Source organism: Centroberyx gerrardi, chromosome 1 (genome assembly GCF_048128805.1).
Source record: "Centroberyx gerrardi isolate f3 chromosome 1, fCenGer3.hap1.cur.20231027, whole genome shotgun sequence".
NCBI lineage: Eukaryota > Metazoa > Chordata > Actinopteri > Beryciformes > Berycidae > Centroberyx > Centroberyx gerrardi.
The window spans coordinates 26,852,103-26,869,684 of NC_135997.1; the positions used below are offsets into that span (position 1 = coordinate 26,852,103).

Consider the following 17,582-nt stretch of genomic DNA (forward strand, 5'->3'; position numbering starts at 1 on the left):
CTCCTTCTCCTTACAAACCTTTTGGCTTAGTGGTCTGGAAGGATTGTGGTGCTGGTTTGGAGCCATAGAGTTCGTCAGGCAGTGGGATACAGGGCCAGGGGAGAGGAACTACTGGTGTCCAGCTGTCATTATTTACTTGAAGCTGTTCCTCTCTCGACAGCCCCAGCCATGATCCTCAGTCCTGGCCGTACTACGGCTATCCTGCTATCCTGCTGCCTACCCAAGCTTCTGTATGTCTGGACCACCTCTTAATAACACTGGTTAATAACATCTCAGCACTGGGCTGCACCTCCCATGATCCTCCTGTCCTCCCCATGTCCTGTTCCCCCTACAGTGCCAGCTCCTCCGGCAAAAAGCCCAGCTGGCTGCTGCAGTCCTGGCTGTGCAGCGCTGGGCCGCCTGGTGGTTCAGGAGGAGCCTCGCTGCAGTCAGTGTCTGCTGGCCCGGGTGGAGCTAGTGGGGCTGCAGGAGTGCTGAGCTGGGCAAGGCAGAGCGGGGTTCAGGACTGGTAAAAGTGGTGGTAGTGGTGGTGGTGTTCGTGGTGGTGGTGATGCTCGTGCCGCTGCACCACCTGAGCCAGCCCCCCCTCGTAGAGCAGCACGCTGGGCAGGTCCCGCACCTGCTCCTTCTCCACCACGGGCCCCGGAGCGCCCAGAGAGCCCAAGGCCCGGTAGCCCTGGCTCTCCTTGGACCGCTGCTTGTGCTTGCGGTAGGGGGCCGCGGACTGGTGAGGGGGGGTCTGGCTGGGCAGGGCCGGGGGAGGAGGCACGCCTCGGCTCCTCATCACCCTGCCGCCGGTCTGTGTGGGGGGCGTGCGGCTGTGGGTCTTAGGAGAGCGGAGGGCGTGTTTCCCTGAGTCTTGGCCTCGCGGCCGGGCGGGGCACGGGCCGTCTGGAGCAGCGGAGTCCGCGACGGTCTGCGAGCGGCGGTGGTGGGAATGGGAGTGGCCGTTCTCTGGTTCGTGGGAGCGAGAACGAGTCTGGTTGGATGATCGGGTCTGAGGCTCCGCCTTCGCCGGCTCCGTGGCGGGGGCTGCGGTGGAGACAGACACAACCTTTCATTTTTGACTGACACAGCAGCATCAATGACAAACATAAAAGTTGCAGACAGACAACAAAAAGCGGGTGTATGAGCAAATACACTCAAATTCACATGAAAGGTAAGTTCAAAGTCAAAATTCACTCCTACGCCAGCCACTCACTAATAGAGCTCCACTGGAAATCTCCATCATTCTGTTGGCAGCTTCATTTTCAGGTCCAATCTTCATGCGGATAACGCTGACACAATGTGACACAGAGTAGATCTCTGTTAGCACCGCTCTAACAGGGCCAACATTAAAATAATCACATGTCATCACTGACTGTCAGATCAAGGCTGCTGCTTATTAGACCTAATAATTCACTTCACAACAGCCCGTACTGTTGATGGGCTTTAGCCTCGAACACTTGATGTATTGTGCTCGCCTGGGCCCAGATGTTTGTACTGGCCAGGATCGCAGTGGGCTGGTAGTCCACCTAATGGCTCCAAGCAGGTGCCGCAGTAATGAGGGCCTCTGGATGCAGCTTCAAAGCGCCATGGACTCTCTTTCTCCCCCCACTCCCCCCTCCCCTCTTCCCTCTCCGCCCCTGGCCCCGGTCCACTCACCGGTTCCGAAGCGGGACGTGTAGTTTTCGATGCCTGCCAGGTCCAAGTAGTGGTTCCTGCGCTCCAGGTTCTCGTCCACACAGTGGCGCTGGCAGCCCGGCTGGGTGTGGTGGTCACTGTGGTGGCGCCTGCGGGCACAAGCGGCACTTCTCATTAGGCGGCAGTTTGGGCCCGAGTCCACAGTGAGGTTCAGTATAGTAGTGTTTGGAAAAAGTAAAACGAGCGCTCCTTATTATCGGGCGGCGGTAGACTAATTGTTACAGCAGCGAGCTTGTGACCGGAAAAATCGCAGGTTTAAATCCCAACTGGGGGAAAATCTGGACGGGGTCAGTAATGAGGCACACTCTCCCCTTCACTGATAACTTCTCCTAAGTATAGCTGAGATGCTTTTGGAGTCACAACCCCAATTGCTTCACTTGAGCTGCTCATTGGCCAACAGTAGAAGACTGTGGCAGCACTAGGCACCTCCCAGGTGTCAATGTGTGAATTTCTGTGACCCTCCTTCCTCCTGCAAGACTCCCCCAGACCACTCCAAATGAGAAAATGTTTTTAGGTAACTTGCCTGGTTAAATAACGGGTTTTTATTATCAATGATGTAATGTTTCAAAGATATCACTGGTTTTAACGATAGAGGCTACAGTGAACAAAGAGACTGGGCTTACCTTAGGAGAGCTCGGGACTTCTTGTCGGCGCTCTTGGGGTCTTCTATGCACTTGTCACTTTTCTCTCTGGGGTGGGACATGTCTGTGTGTGTGTGTGAAAGACAGGAGGCCATTATCAAAGAGCGTTACACATAGCAGCCACACACACACACATTACAGCAGTCACACAAGCCTCAGAAGAAAGCAACCTTTGTTTTGGGGTTTTTACTTTGAAGATCCATAGAAGAGGAAAAAACAACAATGCTTCATTTATTCTATTTTCAACTCCAGGTCTCTTATACGGCATGGAATTAAAAAAAAAAACATGCACACATCACAAATAGTTTATTAAGGGCACAAGATCTGATGCGGTTTGAAATTAGCATGAAGGCAGCCAGCAATATTTTCAAAGCTTGCTCTGTTTGAATCACTTGACGGATATTTATAGCCAAAACAACAGGACGTAAACACACAGGAATATATATTTTTTGAGATATTTTTCCCTCACTACTTGTTTACCAAGTCGTCAGTGAGAAAAGTTAAGTTGAACGTAGCTATATTTTCCCGACAGCTCTGAGCAGGGGGGGTGGCGAGGGGGAGAAGAAGGGGGAAAAAAGGGAACTTTGGAGAAAAGAAAAATGGCTGTGGTTATCAAAAGGACTCGGCACATCTCTTAAGGTTTCTTTCAGAGTATTTGAAGGCGCTGGGGGGGCCCTCTCTTGGCTCTGTCACTCCCCCCATCATTAAAAATGAACCCCATTGAGTGGGAGAGATGGAGCGACGCCGAGACGGCAAGGAAGAAAGCTCTGACAGGCCTGAAGCAGCCGCCTTTCTGCATGACAACAAACACATCTCCGGGTGAGCTGACAGCAGGCAACACAAGGGGGACCCCGAAGTGCCCCGTTCTCTTCTCCTCCAACCCCCACCCCCCCACCACCACCACCCTCCTCCACGATACTGCCTCTGAACCGAACCGAACCCCGCCCCGTCCCGTCCCGGCTTTACCTGCCGCACCTTGCGTACAGCTCCTCCACCGCTGGCTGGAGTCGGGAGCCACCGAGAGCTTGACCCGCAGTGTCTTGCTGCTGCTGGGAGAATGGTTGACGGAGGCGTCCACCACCTCGTAGATGGTGTGGAGCAGGCTGGTGATATCCTGGGTGGGGAGGGGAGAGAAGAGAGGAGCGTGAGCGTCAGCCAGAGGACGTGATTTTTCAACTTCCATTCATTTCTAATGGGGGAGTCAGAATCGCTTGAGCGCCAAGTACAAAAAAATTCTTAGAGATTCTTGGTAACATTGGTGCAGAGACACATTGTCGGTATGAATTCAGTACTCTATGGCTGTGTACATTCAAGCTGCGCGGCGTACACCAGACACATTACAGAGCTTCCCTGCTTCTTCGTGTTCCTGATCAGACGCCGATCGGCGCTGAACTCATACTTCACGCTAGCTAGGATTACAGTGAAGTCACTCAGACAACAGCGAGCGGAGAAACGTACTGATGTCAGTTGTTTTAGTTCAGCGTTCCAAGTAAAGCGATCAGACAGGGTGTAAAGACAAGTTATAAATTCATGAAAAGAACTGTCTTGGCGGTGGCAGAGGAGGCTGACGGGGATGTCAGGCCTGATGTGAGGCTTGTTCTACAGCTCCGAACGCTCTGCACTTTCCCCATGTTCACTCCTCCGTGTCTCATAATCGCTCGAATCACGTACGCGCACATGCAGAAACACGTGCATACGATTACACAAAGACACAAAAGCACACGCATTTACACACGTATGCGCACACACACACACACACTAGCTCATCTATGTAGCTAAGGGCCATCAAAACGACCTCTGCCCCAGGCCAATGAGGGCTGAGGAAATGGAGGGAACACAGAGAGACAGACAGAGAGAGAGGTAGAGACAGACAGGAAGAAAAAGAATAGACTCATACAGTATGTACATGACAAGTACAGCTGACATCTGCACTGTTGACAAAGTCATACACAAGCATCAATATCTTCAAATTGAAACCATCATGCATGTTCAGTTCAGAACCAGGGACTCATTTATCCCCACCACAATTAGACTGCTTAATTTGAACATGAAATGATCTGGGCTCTTGTGCCCATTTAGAAATTTTATGTTTTGCACTGATTTATTTATTTATTTATTTTGCACCACACTGAGCTATTGACTCGCTCTCAGGTCTCAGCAACTGCGTTATGTGTTTCTTTCTTTTTTTTTATTGCAAACCAAATTTTAATTCTCTATGCAAATTTCAATCCTCTGTGGAAGTGAAATGAATTGACTCGTCTCTCAAGTCTCGTTAGTGCTTTCCCTCAGAAGGTAGCACAGCTGCACCACAAGAGCTCCTTTGACAGCCACTACCAAGAAACGGCACTCCTAAAATCGCTCTGAAATTAGCCCGCGCCTGTTCTTTGGGCCTATTAGCTGCTTCCTTTCCCTTCGTTCCCCCCCGCACGCAAAAAACCCAAAAGCATGATTTCTGCTCACCACTGTACTATTCTGACTCATAACATAAAGGACTATTATGAGTTCTTCGGGGACCGGTTCCAGATACTGTTTTCAGACACAGACGTACTGTAAAAAAATAAAATAAAATAAAAGCCTCCCGTGTCATTTTCGGTTTCCTTCTCTCTTTTTTTTATACGTGTGAAGGAATATAAAAAAAAGGGAGCTGGAGAAGAAAGCGTTTTTTTTTCCCCCCTCCAAGCCGCCGCCTGCCGTCTCATGAGCCGCGGAGCCACGGGCGATGCCAAAAAAACTGCAGAGCCAACCACACAGAGGACAGCTCCAGTCTCTTTGCGCCGTTTCAAGTCGCTCTCAAAAAACACGGGCCTTTCTGGATGTGCTCTCAGATCTGTACCAGGCAGACGCAAGCCACTAGGTATCTTGCAGGAGAGGAAACACACACAGACGTTGCTGGATTTGGTTCCTTACAGTGAGATCGAGGTAGATGCACAAAACTTCCATCCTCGCTCTCTTCTCGAGTGTGGTGACACCAAAAAAGGGATCATTGAAAAGGTAACGGGGAAGTTGCTGGTTCAATCCAGAGTTTGTAGCATGTGAGAGTGCTCAGGTTACTTTTTTGTGGTAGCTAGTAACTTAACACATTCATTTTTCTTGTAACCCAGTATTAGTTACTTTTTAAAATGACAATGTTATTTCTTATATTTTTCTTTCATATGACATTTTTGTTGGCGCGATTAAAAAAACAGTAGAAGAAAGTGAAAATCCTGCAGCATCTCATGCAGACAACTTGTATGCTTGAAACAAATGCGATTGGCTTACTGTTTTAAAAACAGAGCATTAGTCTGGCATTGCATTTTAAAACAATGATTGACGACACATTTGGCAGCACAAGCCATATTGCTACGGCATGTTTATGAAGTGGGTAACGCAAAAGTATTCACCAGTAACTAACAAGCTACTTTTAACAAAGAGCAATACTAATTACTTTTAAAAGTAACTTTCCCCCAGCTACTGTGCAGTGTTGGTGGGTGTTTTGATGCATTTATAGTCTGTTCATTCATTCATTTATTCATCTATTCATTTAACCTTTATTTCTGCAGGTTAGTCACTGGTCAAAGCAGGAGTCTTACCTCTCTGGTGACTTTGCCGTTGTTGTCAAAGTCGTACAGGGTGAAGGTCCACTCCTGTCTGTTATCCTCTTCCACAGACACAGCACACTCCAACTCCTGAAACAGCACAGCACTAAACTATCAATACCATACTGTGTGTGTGTGTGTGTGTGTGTGTGTGTGTGTGTGTGTGTGTGTGTGTGCGCGTGTGTGTGTGTGTCCTGCCCTTGCCCTAGTTTCATCCTGAGGGGAAGTAATAAACGTCCCGGTCGATGTTGACACTCACTTCAAACTGGAGCTGCTTCTGTGGCCCTGCGGGAGATTGGCTGTCCCTCTCCTGCATCTTCTCCTCCACACAGCAGCTGTCTGTCTTCTCCGGGGGTAGAGCCACTGCAGCGACACACACACGCACACACACACACATGCACACACGCACACAAAGATAAAAGAGAGAGCCTGAGGATGGGAACGTTGGGTGCAGTCATAACCTGGGGATATGTCGCCTTCAAGTGTTCCTTGTAAGCTCCTACTTCCGAGTTTGGCAGTCGCAATTAAGACGTGTCACGCATTCAAGTGCTCTTGGTTGGAAATAAAAGCTAGACGGATGCTGCAACAAAACTCCTACACAGTTTTTGAGTCTCTGGCTGTATTCTTGAATTGTATTTTTATTATAATTTTATATTTATTATTATTGTACTATTTTTGAAAGCAGCACAGAGCTGTTTTGTGCTTCAGGTAGGTGGATACACTGGCAACATCCTCTCTAGATGTCACAACTCAGCAACTCAAGTATCAAATCATATTTCCCTGTCGTAATTGTCATTTCTTGGGTCACTTCTGTACACTGAACTTATATTTACAATATTTCTGGCAGTTCTCAAAGGCAACAGAAAACAGACGCTTGGCTCAAGTCAAAAAATGGTCTTTGGAAGGTTTTGGGTCAAAAACAGCATGGGGAGGCATAATTTGGGCTAAATGGATCTGTGAAAGTGTAGGGGGTAAGTCACTTCCAACAAAATCCAAGACACTCTGTTATTTAGTTAATGTTAAGACATTAAAAGCCTTTATTCTCATTAGTGTCTCACTAGCACTAGTGAGTATTAGCACTGAAAAAGTACTGTGTTACCTGATTTGAGAAATGGTACTATACTAGAGCTTTTCCTGAACTGGTATTTTATTTTGTCGTGTTTCACCTCAGGTATCAGGTAAGATTATTGTATCATTTCTGGCTGCAGTAGTGTTTGAAAATCAAAAGCGTGATACCAAGGCTGGCATCGGAATCAAAGTCAAAATGTTGGAATCGTGACAGCACTTATTCTCACATGGCAAAAACATCTTCTTCAGAGTCACTTTTTGAATTGTAATGAGGTAGTAATGGTCCTTTAAGCTCTTAGCTACAGTATATATCCCAGGGGTTACATAGAGCAAACATGAAACTGAATGGCATAACATGCCAAGAACATGACAGAATATTACGTGTCATTTAGAAAATAAATGGCATGCTGGGAACAGCATGTAACATCAAAGGGCCCATAGGAGGCACCTGAGTCCCTGGCCCAGTGCAGCAGAGCTCATAACTCTGTGGAGTGACATTCACCCTACATTACCTCCCAAACATACAGCACAGGCAGACAGTCCAGAGGGAACACTAATCTGTCACATGCACTTCCCAGTTCCTGTGCTACCCACATCCCCAACAACACTGACGATCAGACGCACCTATGTAAAACCTGCCAACATCTCCTGCTATACTGCAGAAGTTTCATTACATGTAGTGGGATTACCTTTCTTTAAACCTTTGCACGCTCTGTTTCAGCCACTGTTTCCACATTACACACAATACGACCACGGTCTGTCGATCACCAGCTCCATTGGAGCAGTTGGGGGTTAAGTGCCTTGCTCAAGGGCAGCTCCATGGTAGTTGTCCAGGGAGGGAAGAATGTTTTTCATTCACCTTTACCAAGATTTGCCCAGACGGTCTGGGGATTTAAATCGGGAGCTTGCTTCTCAAACCTTAACGCTGCCACCGCAAGCCTCTATAACACTTGGGACTAGGGTGGCAAAAATGAAATGAGTGCGCAAAGAGACACACGACTGGCAAAGATCACAAACTCACCCCGCCACTGCCCCTGTTTATTTTCCATTTCCACCTCTGGCCATTTTGTTTTCCTTGAGCATCGGCCCATCATCCCACCACCGGGATGTTAACGTCTGCTCACTGCGGATGGACTGAGAGGAGTTACAGAGCCGGCTGAGTCCCATAGGCCGCATATACACACATACACACATGCACACGTATACACATACACACACCGCACCCCTCTCTCACCACCCTCCCCCGCTCCTCTCCCCTCCCGCCACACTTTGAAGTTCCATTCTCAAACCTTTTGGAAGAGGATCAGACCGGCTGTAAAACAGAATCACTAATTAATTAAGCCAAGTCAAATCTGAAACACTGTTTGTTGTGCTCGCCAACGGAGCAGACACAACAGCCCCGTTTCTTTCCTCCTGATCCAAAGCAGATCAAAGCGGACCTGTCCCATCCCTGGGTAGGGGAAAATGCCAGAAATGAAAGGCATCATCCCAGGGAGCTTTTACCAACTTTTTGGAGAGGAGCAGCGTTCGGGGTCCCGCCGTTTGATCATCTGAGGTGCTCAAAGGGAACATTGTGTGCGAGGGCAAATCTGTTCCGTAGCAGGCTCAATATGCTGGTGAGATGCTTATCTTGAGGCTAATGAAATGCCGGGAGGAGTAACAGTAATCTGCCATCTCCCTCCCCCCCTCCCTCTGACCCCCCACTACAGACATAAGCCGGCTCTTTATGAGAGGAGCCGCCGCCAGGGGATTGGCTGCAAATCAGATCTGAGGGGGGAAGACGGGGGCGGCCGAGGCTGGCACCCTCTATGCCAAGCCTGTTCCAACAGCCCCGCTACACACACATGTGCGTGCATGCATGCGCTCGCACACACACACACAAACACGAGCACAGCTATAACAGTCAGCTCAGGAAAGCTGCCACACACTCTGAGCTATCACACCCAGCTTAGCTAGGCTACTGTATTACACATAATTGGGTCTGTGCCCTCCTCTTACAGTCAAGCGGCACAGTGCTGCAGACTAAGGTGATTTTGATTGAGAGAATAACACCGGGCTATATGACTGAATATTCCAAACCCTATCTGGGGGCAGCTGTAGGTCACCTGTTCAAATCCTCACTCTCTCCACCCTCAGCAGCCCTTGAGCAAGGCACTTACTCCTCACTTGCTCCAGTAGCGCTGCTCAGTGACCCACAGTAGTAGAACTGGTTGTACTGGGCAGCTCCCAGGTGTGAACGAGCTTAACTGAATCTGAAGCAAGGCGTGGCTGAAAAAGGGTCTACTCAGCAAACCCTTCCCTGGTTAAAGAAAGACTTAAAAAAACACTATAATGTGTGAAAAGCCCATGTAGGCTATTCTTCTTGCATGCTTGCAATGCCGATGTGAAGTATCCTAAAGACACTTTCATCGCGGAGCCCTTCTTCTCTTCTTCTCTCCTTTGCAATTTTTGCCGGCGAGTTCTTTTTTAATCCCCACAAAACTTTCTTTGGAAGTGTTTCCTGAAGCCCTGAGGAAAGAGAGCTTTTAAGTGCGCTGGTCGTCCTATCATCTCTCCTCTCTCTCTGTTTTCTCTCTCATTTTCAGTTTCCACTTTGTTAGATCTATGGACGATAGATCTGATCACTGCGCTGAATGGAGTTCAACCAGGGGACATCATAAATCCTCCATTGCTGTCTTTATTTGGGTCTCAATATGCCTGAGGAGGTACGAAATGGCTCGCTATGTGAATATTGTGTCTGAAGACAAATTATTCCACACTGAAATAAAGAATTGTTTTTATAAGAGGTAGTTTTTCAAAAGTCTGAAAAAGGTCATAAGGAATACTAATGCACTAGCTGCAAATCAAACATGGTTTGCCAATTCCTCTGAGAAAGAGAATAACTTAGATGTATTCACCGCTGCCTTATAAAGGAAAGAAAAAAGATTCCAAATTCAGATTGACACCATTTGAAAACTGTAACACCTACAAAGTGAGTGCTGGCATGAAAGTAAAACTCGTTATTAGCTATCCTGACCTCTTAAAGCTGCACCAGGCAAGATTTTAATGTAAAAATAAATCCATCTTATCAGCCTAAATCACGAAGTGGGGCTGCAACAGAGAAAAGCATCCCATCCCCCCTTATTGAGACACTGTAGATTTGCCCTATTTACCCACATGAAATTCTGGTGTCAGGTTTGTACTGATTTCCCAAACAGCAGCTCCGTCCAGAGAAATCTGGACTCACTTCTCTTGTCCCTTTAGTTTCCTTTGGTTTAAAGCATCACAGACCGGCTGGGTTGGTAAACATGAGCATGCTGGGTGCAGTTTACTGACATCACCTTACAGGATTTCTGGGTATTGAAGTTCAAATTTTTCAATTACCTCTCGCTGCCATTTAGGAATTTGCCTTTTGTAGCTTAAACTTACAAAATGGTACCATTTTAAAGGGTGCAGTCTTCTGTGTTGTTGCAGATTTTGAGATATTAACTATGGGGTGCTGTATTCAAGTGAATGGTCTAGGCCATCATGGAAAATGGACTAAAAGTACAGCATGGCTAATTAGCAATATCTGTCTTGTGGGGAGGACATTAACCTTGGGCCAGACTGAGCTTCACCCCAGTGACAGAACGCCCTTTCAAACTCCAATTACCTATCACACCATCCCTTGTCTCGCTCCTTTGTACACGATCCAATAAAGCAGAAGTGCAATAAAACTGAATCTTAAAAAGAATTCTCTGCCAATGCTGCCACACATCTGGGCTGGTCTCATCCAACTCCACCTTTCAGCCTGCATCTCACGTCTGATCCTGCCTTTAAATGGGAGGGAGCGACTTCTCCTCCCGGAGCTCTTAATCCAGGATCACACCACATTGGGGAAAAACATGGGGAGTGGAGGCACTTCGCACAGCGCCACGGGGGGAAGGGCGGATGAGAGAAAGGGAGGAGGTGGAGAGGAGGGAGGGAAGGTAAAGGGGACCTCATCAGCACATTGTTGGGGCTTAGCGAATGGGTGTGAGTGGGGAGCGGAGGGGAGAGGATGAAGAGCGACTGGTAGCAACGCTAGCAAGAGAGTTATACCACACCTGGATGGCCAGTGTGTATCTAATGAGGTGGTTTTCAATCATTTGCCATCGTGACCCAAGAGTATGCAAGTTTTCATTCAAACCAAACACTATACCAGCTAACTTCACTGATTAGCGCCTTCAACCAGAGAGGGGGAACAGATCAGCGAAATGAGCTGGTGTAGTAATTGGTGGCAGAATGGCAATAAAATCCACTGATCTAATGTATACAAACCCTTTAGGAGAGGAGAGGAGAGGAGAGGAGAGGAGAGGAGAGGGCCTACCTTCCAAGCGGTAGTGTTCATCACTGATCCCCTCTGCACAGGCTTCATCCATGGACTCCTGGAGAGACAAAGAGACATGTAGTTTCAGTGTTTCCAGCCATACAGCGGAGAAATATTGTATTTTTGTCACATAAAAACAAACAACTCTTGATTTAACGGTGCAAATCCACGGCACAGCTTTCCAGCACATGAGTGACATGCCTGATTCCAAATTACAGCGTTTAAAATCTATATATGTAGAAAGTTTGACAACTGCGCGCTGAGCTTAAACAGAAGCGGAAAGTCTACGAGGATGGTAATTGGAGGATCGAAAACAAACTGAGCGTAAGACTGGCACTCAGGACGGAGACTATGTGAAAGAAATATCTAAATCGCCGCCGCTGGCCCAGCAGCGGATTCTGAGAAAAAGGGCTGGTAGTGGGGCTATTTTGGTGGCGGGTTATCGTTGCGGAGTGCAGCGATACGTTCGGAGGCTTGTTTTCTTCCCGGGCCATTTTCACCCGGGCCCCCCTCTCTTGGCAGCCCTGTCTGTGAGTGCATACCGCAGAGACAGGAGGGACATGTGATCCCCGGGCTTCACCATGGAAAAGTCTGGCTCAGGTATCCATGTGGCATTACAGTCATCTGGCCCGAAAACCATTACTCACAGGCCGACAAACACATTCATGCACACATCCGTACACACACACTAGCACACAGACTCACGCCCCTGGCCTCAGTTCAGACTGTATTTTTGATTGTACACAGACTACCACCGAATAATATTTCCCACAATCATCAAAAACAAACCAAAAAAATTGTGCACACTCCTTACAGACTCTGTGGAGACTAGTATACAGAACATACTGAAGTTACTGCAGTAATTTTGAAGTGCACTTAAAATAGTTTATGATTAGCCTTATCAAAAAGCCCCTCAAGCTACTCGCTTCACAATAGTACTGTGTTTGTGTGCGTGCATTTGTGTGTACAAGTAAGTGTGCATTGTATGTATGCTCGTGTGTGTGTGTGTGTGTGTGTGTGTGTGTGTGTGTGTGTGTGTGTGTGTGTGTGTGTGTGTGTGTGTGTGAAGTACAGTGGTGAAGCTACTGCATGACAGCGAGAGAAAGGATCTCTGTCTAATCCGGAGAGGTAGAAGGTCAGCTGGTGTGATCCTACCCTCCTCAGTCTAGTGCCGGCCTGGCTGCAGCACCGTGGGTGGCCTTAGGATGAGAATACACCACACTACAGAACTGACTGACAGACCAACTGACTGACTGACTGACTGACTGTCTACCTGACTCTTCCAAAACCTGCATCAGGGCCCTCTGAGCCCCTCACAGGCATGTATTTTAAACTTGGCTTGAACCAGACTAATATGGCAAAGCAGTACAGAGAGGTAGGGTTAAAGGTTCACCCCAAAATGAAAAGTCTGTCATTATCTACACTCCTACATGTCAGTCAGCCTGCTCTTGCGTCATTAAGTAGTACTACAAGCTACATTATGTAGTTCTGCCTGAAGACTTAACCTTCTCTATTGGCCGGCCAGTTGTAAACAGAATCAGCTCATTTCCCTGTTTCGGTTATATAATGTAAAGAAAGGCCTTTTGGACTCACAGTGCAGTCGTTTGGCTACAAAACACTTGGAATATGCTGCTCGAGCTGTTTAGAGAAATTTGATGGTCACGTAATGCCCCGTTTGGAGCTCTAAACAACCAGACCCCTTTACTTCAGTTGTTTGGGAGAAGGCTCACTCGATCGTTTGGGAGTTTCGACTGACATGGGGTTGAGTAGACTTCCATATTTGTCTCCACTGTCAGCAAACAAAATGATAAGAATCAAAAATTACATCAGAAGAGCAATGTTCCCTTTAAACTGTGATAGTTTGGTGACTTAGGTCTAATAATTTATCAATATCAGTCATCAGTCATTCAGTAAATGTTTTGGAAGTTTTGGTGGCAAATGATATTGGATGCAGGGACTTTGCCATAACTTGGCTTTTAATCAATTCACAACCCTGGTATGTGTGAGTGTGTGTGGGAGAGAGAGAATATATGTGAACACACTTCACGTGCACATATTTGTATACATAGGTAGAGACAGAAGGACAGAGACCCCAGCAGGCACCGACAAACTGAACCGGACTGCTGCCATGCTGCCATGCTGCCTGTCCCAGAGACTGTGGCATCTTGCCTTTCTCAGCAGGTCAGGCAGAGTTCGTTGGGTCAGAGAAGAGGCCGCACAGCCACTAATACTGCAGCCAGTACCACAGCTAACAGGCCTGCTCTGCATCACAGCCCTGAACGGTATTGTCTCTATTATGAAATGGTTATTGTTGCCCCAGGGACCCTCTATCTGAGAAGAGAGTTGTTGTTAGATATGCTGAAAGACTGACTGTAAAATATCTGTCCATCACAACCTCCCAGAAATGTCATACATGCTGTCTCTCTGATGTGTATGGCACGCGTCTTGGTTGTATGGCCATTTGTCGATGTATTCGAATATTGCCGCATGCATGTCTTTAAATGAAAGCATCAAGTTGTGGCCACATTTGCTGACACGAAAAAACAATAACAACTTCCCCAGTACCAATCAGTTCTTGAAATACTCTCCATTCTTCTGGTGGATGTGGTTTTTCAGGGACCCTATTTATCCGCTTCAACTCAGCTGATGGAAATGCACCTAATTTGCATATCATTTCTTGCAACATTTCAAAAGTTTGCTTAAAATTCTACTGAAAGTTGGATGGAAACATAGGTCATGAATCAAAGTTGCAAAAGAAAATGTACATTGTAGCGGTAAAATCGGTTACCACGCCTGATCAGTTTAGTCTCAACACTTCTGATCCATAGGATTCCTGAACACAACTGTGCATACAGTATAATTTACAGCAAGAGAAATGCATTAGAGATGAAGTGTGATCATGTCTTTAGTCTGGGACAGTGGTGACGTTAACCTGCTGCCACTGAGCCCCGGAGAAACATAAAATAACCCCACAATCAGCATTCCTCACACACACATTTTGCACATAGACACACACATGCACAGCCCCGCACACACACAATCACAATTATACACATAAAGGAAATCACACACATTTTGTGAGAAAATGTGTGTGAGAAACACACAGATGCATACACTTACATACAGACACATACTGTACAGACACACACATGCACACACACAAAGGCACATGGACATACACACAAACTCGCATGCACTGGCAAACACATACACACACACACACACACACACACACACACACACACACACACACACACACTGTCTTGAGTGCATTTCTGTTTTTTGATGAATGACCCAAAATTATTGAGGGGTTAGCCAAGAACATGAGAACAGGGGAAAGAGGAATGTGCTAATTGGTTGTTGTCTGTGGTGATGGATGGCAGCTGTATTATTAGTATGCTGGGGTTACGCTGGGATTTGCTCTGGTTAATGTTGGAAAAAAAAAATCACATGCATTCAGTCAAAAACCTCAGATTTCCAGAAAGCTCGACCCCCCCCCCTCCACACACACACACACACACACACACACACACACACTTCCTCGTCCTGTCATCAAAAGTCCCTGACCACTAAATGGCAGCGGAAATATGAGGAAAAAGAGGCAGAGGAGAAAAAAAAAGCAGAAACTGGCTTGGAATCTCTTCACATATTCTTTTGTAGTTTCTGGAGTTCAGAGAACGGGGCAAATTGACACAAGCACGCATTGTCAAACTGGGGCAGCAAAAGAAAATTTCCCATCACTCCTTAAAGGGGAACACAACTCAATTTAAGAACCCATGTGCGTGTTTTTCTATGCCCTGTGACACTTCAATCATTATTTTGTGGCAGCTCTCTACCAAACCAGAGAACTAAGACTCAAAGTTGTGATGATATCAGGTAGAAAGTCTGGATCTGCTTCATAAAAAATGAATGGGAGACTGATCTGAATGTTTGTTGGAGTTTTTATTCTCAAACGATCTTTATTCTACAGCAGTGTTGGCAGTTCTGAACCAGAAAATGCACCCATATCCCCAGAAAATCCCCCTGGTCCTGGCTGCTCTCACACACTTTCACCCTTACAATCGGTTCTAATGCATTCTCTATGGAGCCGCTCCAGACTGAATGACCTGATGACATTACCGGTTTCAAGCTTAGCTCTCTGGTTTCTGGCTGTGGCAGAGAGTTGTTAGCAACAATTGATTGGACTGTCCTGGATCACAGAAATAACATTGAGGAATTCTAAAAATAAGCAGTGTTTCCCTTTAGGGTTCCTGTGTTCCCAGCAGCCAAACGGTCGTATTTTCCTCAAAAGGAACAATGAGGCCAATTTCTTTGTCCAGCTCCGAGGGCCTATTGCTCTCCAGAACGGGAGGTTTTAATGGCAGCAATAACACTTTTGGCTGGACTCAGGTCCTCGGTGGGCAGCGGAGCTCCATTCAGGCCTGTGAGAAAGAGCTTAATCCCCTCAACCTCAAAAGTGACTCTGGTGACACTCTGAAGCCTCCTGCCACTCCCTCTCCGCAGATCAATGTAAAGCCTGGTCCAGCAGCCCAGCATTCACTGCTGTCGAGGGACTGCTCTTTTTACACTTCACACATCTAGCTGGCATTCTTATCCAGAGCAGCCTGCAATGAAAGAGCAGGTAGGGGCTCAGGGTGTTGCTTTAAGACACTTTGACAGGACACATGGCTGTCAGTGGAGACACTGGTGGTGCAAGGATCAAACCTGTGACCTGATGGTTATGGGGCGGTCTCTGTAACTACCAGGACACCCAGGCTTTTCTCTTCATAGAGACCTGCAGCCCCTCCCCACACTGGAGGATTAAAGAGCCTGTTCTACAGATACTGATCAGGCTTGGGATCAATTCTCTTTTGTTTCCATTGATTCAGAAAGAAGATAGATTTTCCTCCAAATTTGGAAACTGGACATCTTTTGATATTTTAAGGTCATTAAAAACTAATCAATGAAAAAAATCAATTGACTTGTTTCGCAAAATACATGTGAAGTGATGAAAACATGACAATAAAGCACAACATGGTGGAAAAAAGAACAATAAGAAGCAGCAAATGAGAAGAGAAATAAAAAAAATGGAAATAGCCCTGTTGCAAGATTAAAGTTCGGTCAGTTCAGTTATTGAAAATGAAGGCTCCATCAGTATTATGTGAACTTCAGTTTCACTTAAATTGAGTGAGTTCAAAGTGAATTTGCCCCAACTGTGATAGTGGCCATCCTCTTTAAAGTGATTTCTCTAGTAATCAGTAAAGACAAGGCTCAGCTGATGAAACATTCACAAATAGATAGCTACCGAATCTGAATATTCATGGCTATCTATGAGAGAACCGTGTTCCTACAGTTTTCTGGCACACATGGCACACAATGACCATGATAACTATATGTATGCAAATAAGGTGACCTCAAAAGAGCCATCCATCTTGACCCATTTTGTCAGGCAATGAGCCAATGACAGGCTTCCCTGGGGACCTTTGCTCACCTAGAGGTCAGAGGTCACTGTGGGGGAGCATCTTAGGCCAAGCAGAGTGGGGCATGAGGATAAGCCCCCCCACCCCCACCCCCCTCTTAACTGGCTCAACCAGAGTCAGAACAATGTATCACAGCGCTGGTGACCTTTCATAGAGCCTTAATTGGCAACACCAACACAAATAAAATCAGCACTAGCTGATCCAGCACCTTATTTGTGCAGCAGCACAATAGAATGCACCACTATTAAACACTGGTATATAGTATGTGTCAAGGTGTTTGTACGTTTGGTTCCTGCCTGTGTTTATGTTTATGCTTGTGTTCCAAACTGTTTTATGCGCGCTACAGTGAGGTGTCACTTTCCCAGGACTCTGCAGGCCTCAGCCAGAGCTGCAGGCTTCAGGGTATCACAAAAGACATTCAGCACATAAACAAGCGTCTTTCTACAACACTTGGGACCACCAAAAACAATTTTCCAGACATGATGTTTAATGTTCTGTGGAAACCAGAGTATAAAGCGTTTTGCTTTCAACAGCAGCCAGGTCCTTCAGAGCTTCTTCGGGGCCTGGAGGACAAGGGATTGTATGGCCCCTGTGTGTTTTAAAGTTGTTCAAGCCCCTTCACAGAAAGTGATTTATGGCTAGACTATACACAGGAACACAGTGTGCCTGCCCCATTACAACATCCCATCTACATTACTCGCCGGGCTGAGGGCCTGTTTGGTTTGGCCATTGAACCTAAATGGCAAGACACATCAATGGCACACATTATGAATATGGATTTGGATATAAGAAAGATGGATTTGCATATTTAAAAATGATAATATTTACT

General features: G+C 46.7%; 1 protein-coding gene across 1 annotated transcript in view; it reads right to left on the bottom strand.

Annotated features, from left to right (window-relative positions):
- Positions 1-499: 499 nt before the first annotated feature.
- nkd1 (NKD inhibitor of WNT signaling pathway 1) overlaps positions 500-17,582 on the bottom strand; it is a 32,977-nt gene continuing 15,894 nt past the window's right edge. Inside the window, exons 4-10 of the mRNA XM_078285085.1 lie at positions 11,295-11,352; positions 6,159-6,262; positions 5,894-5,989; positions 3,291-3,438; positions 2,307-2,388; positions 1,645-1,772; positions 500-1,032 (exon numbers count right to left, since the gene is read on the bottom strand). Of these exons, the coding sequence (XP_078141211.1) occupies positions 500-1,032; positions 1,645-1,772; positions 2,307-2,388; positions 3,291-3,438; positions 5,894-5,989; positions 6,159-6,262; positions 11,295-11,352 (1,149 nt within the window). The remainder of the gene's footprint in view (positions 1,033-1,644; positions 1,773-2,306; positions 2,389-3,290; positions 3,439-5,893; positions 5,990-6,158; positions 6,263-11,294; positions 11,353-17,582) is intronic.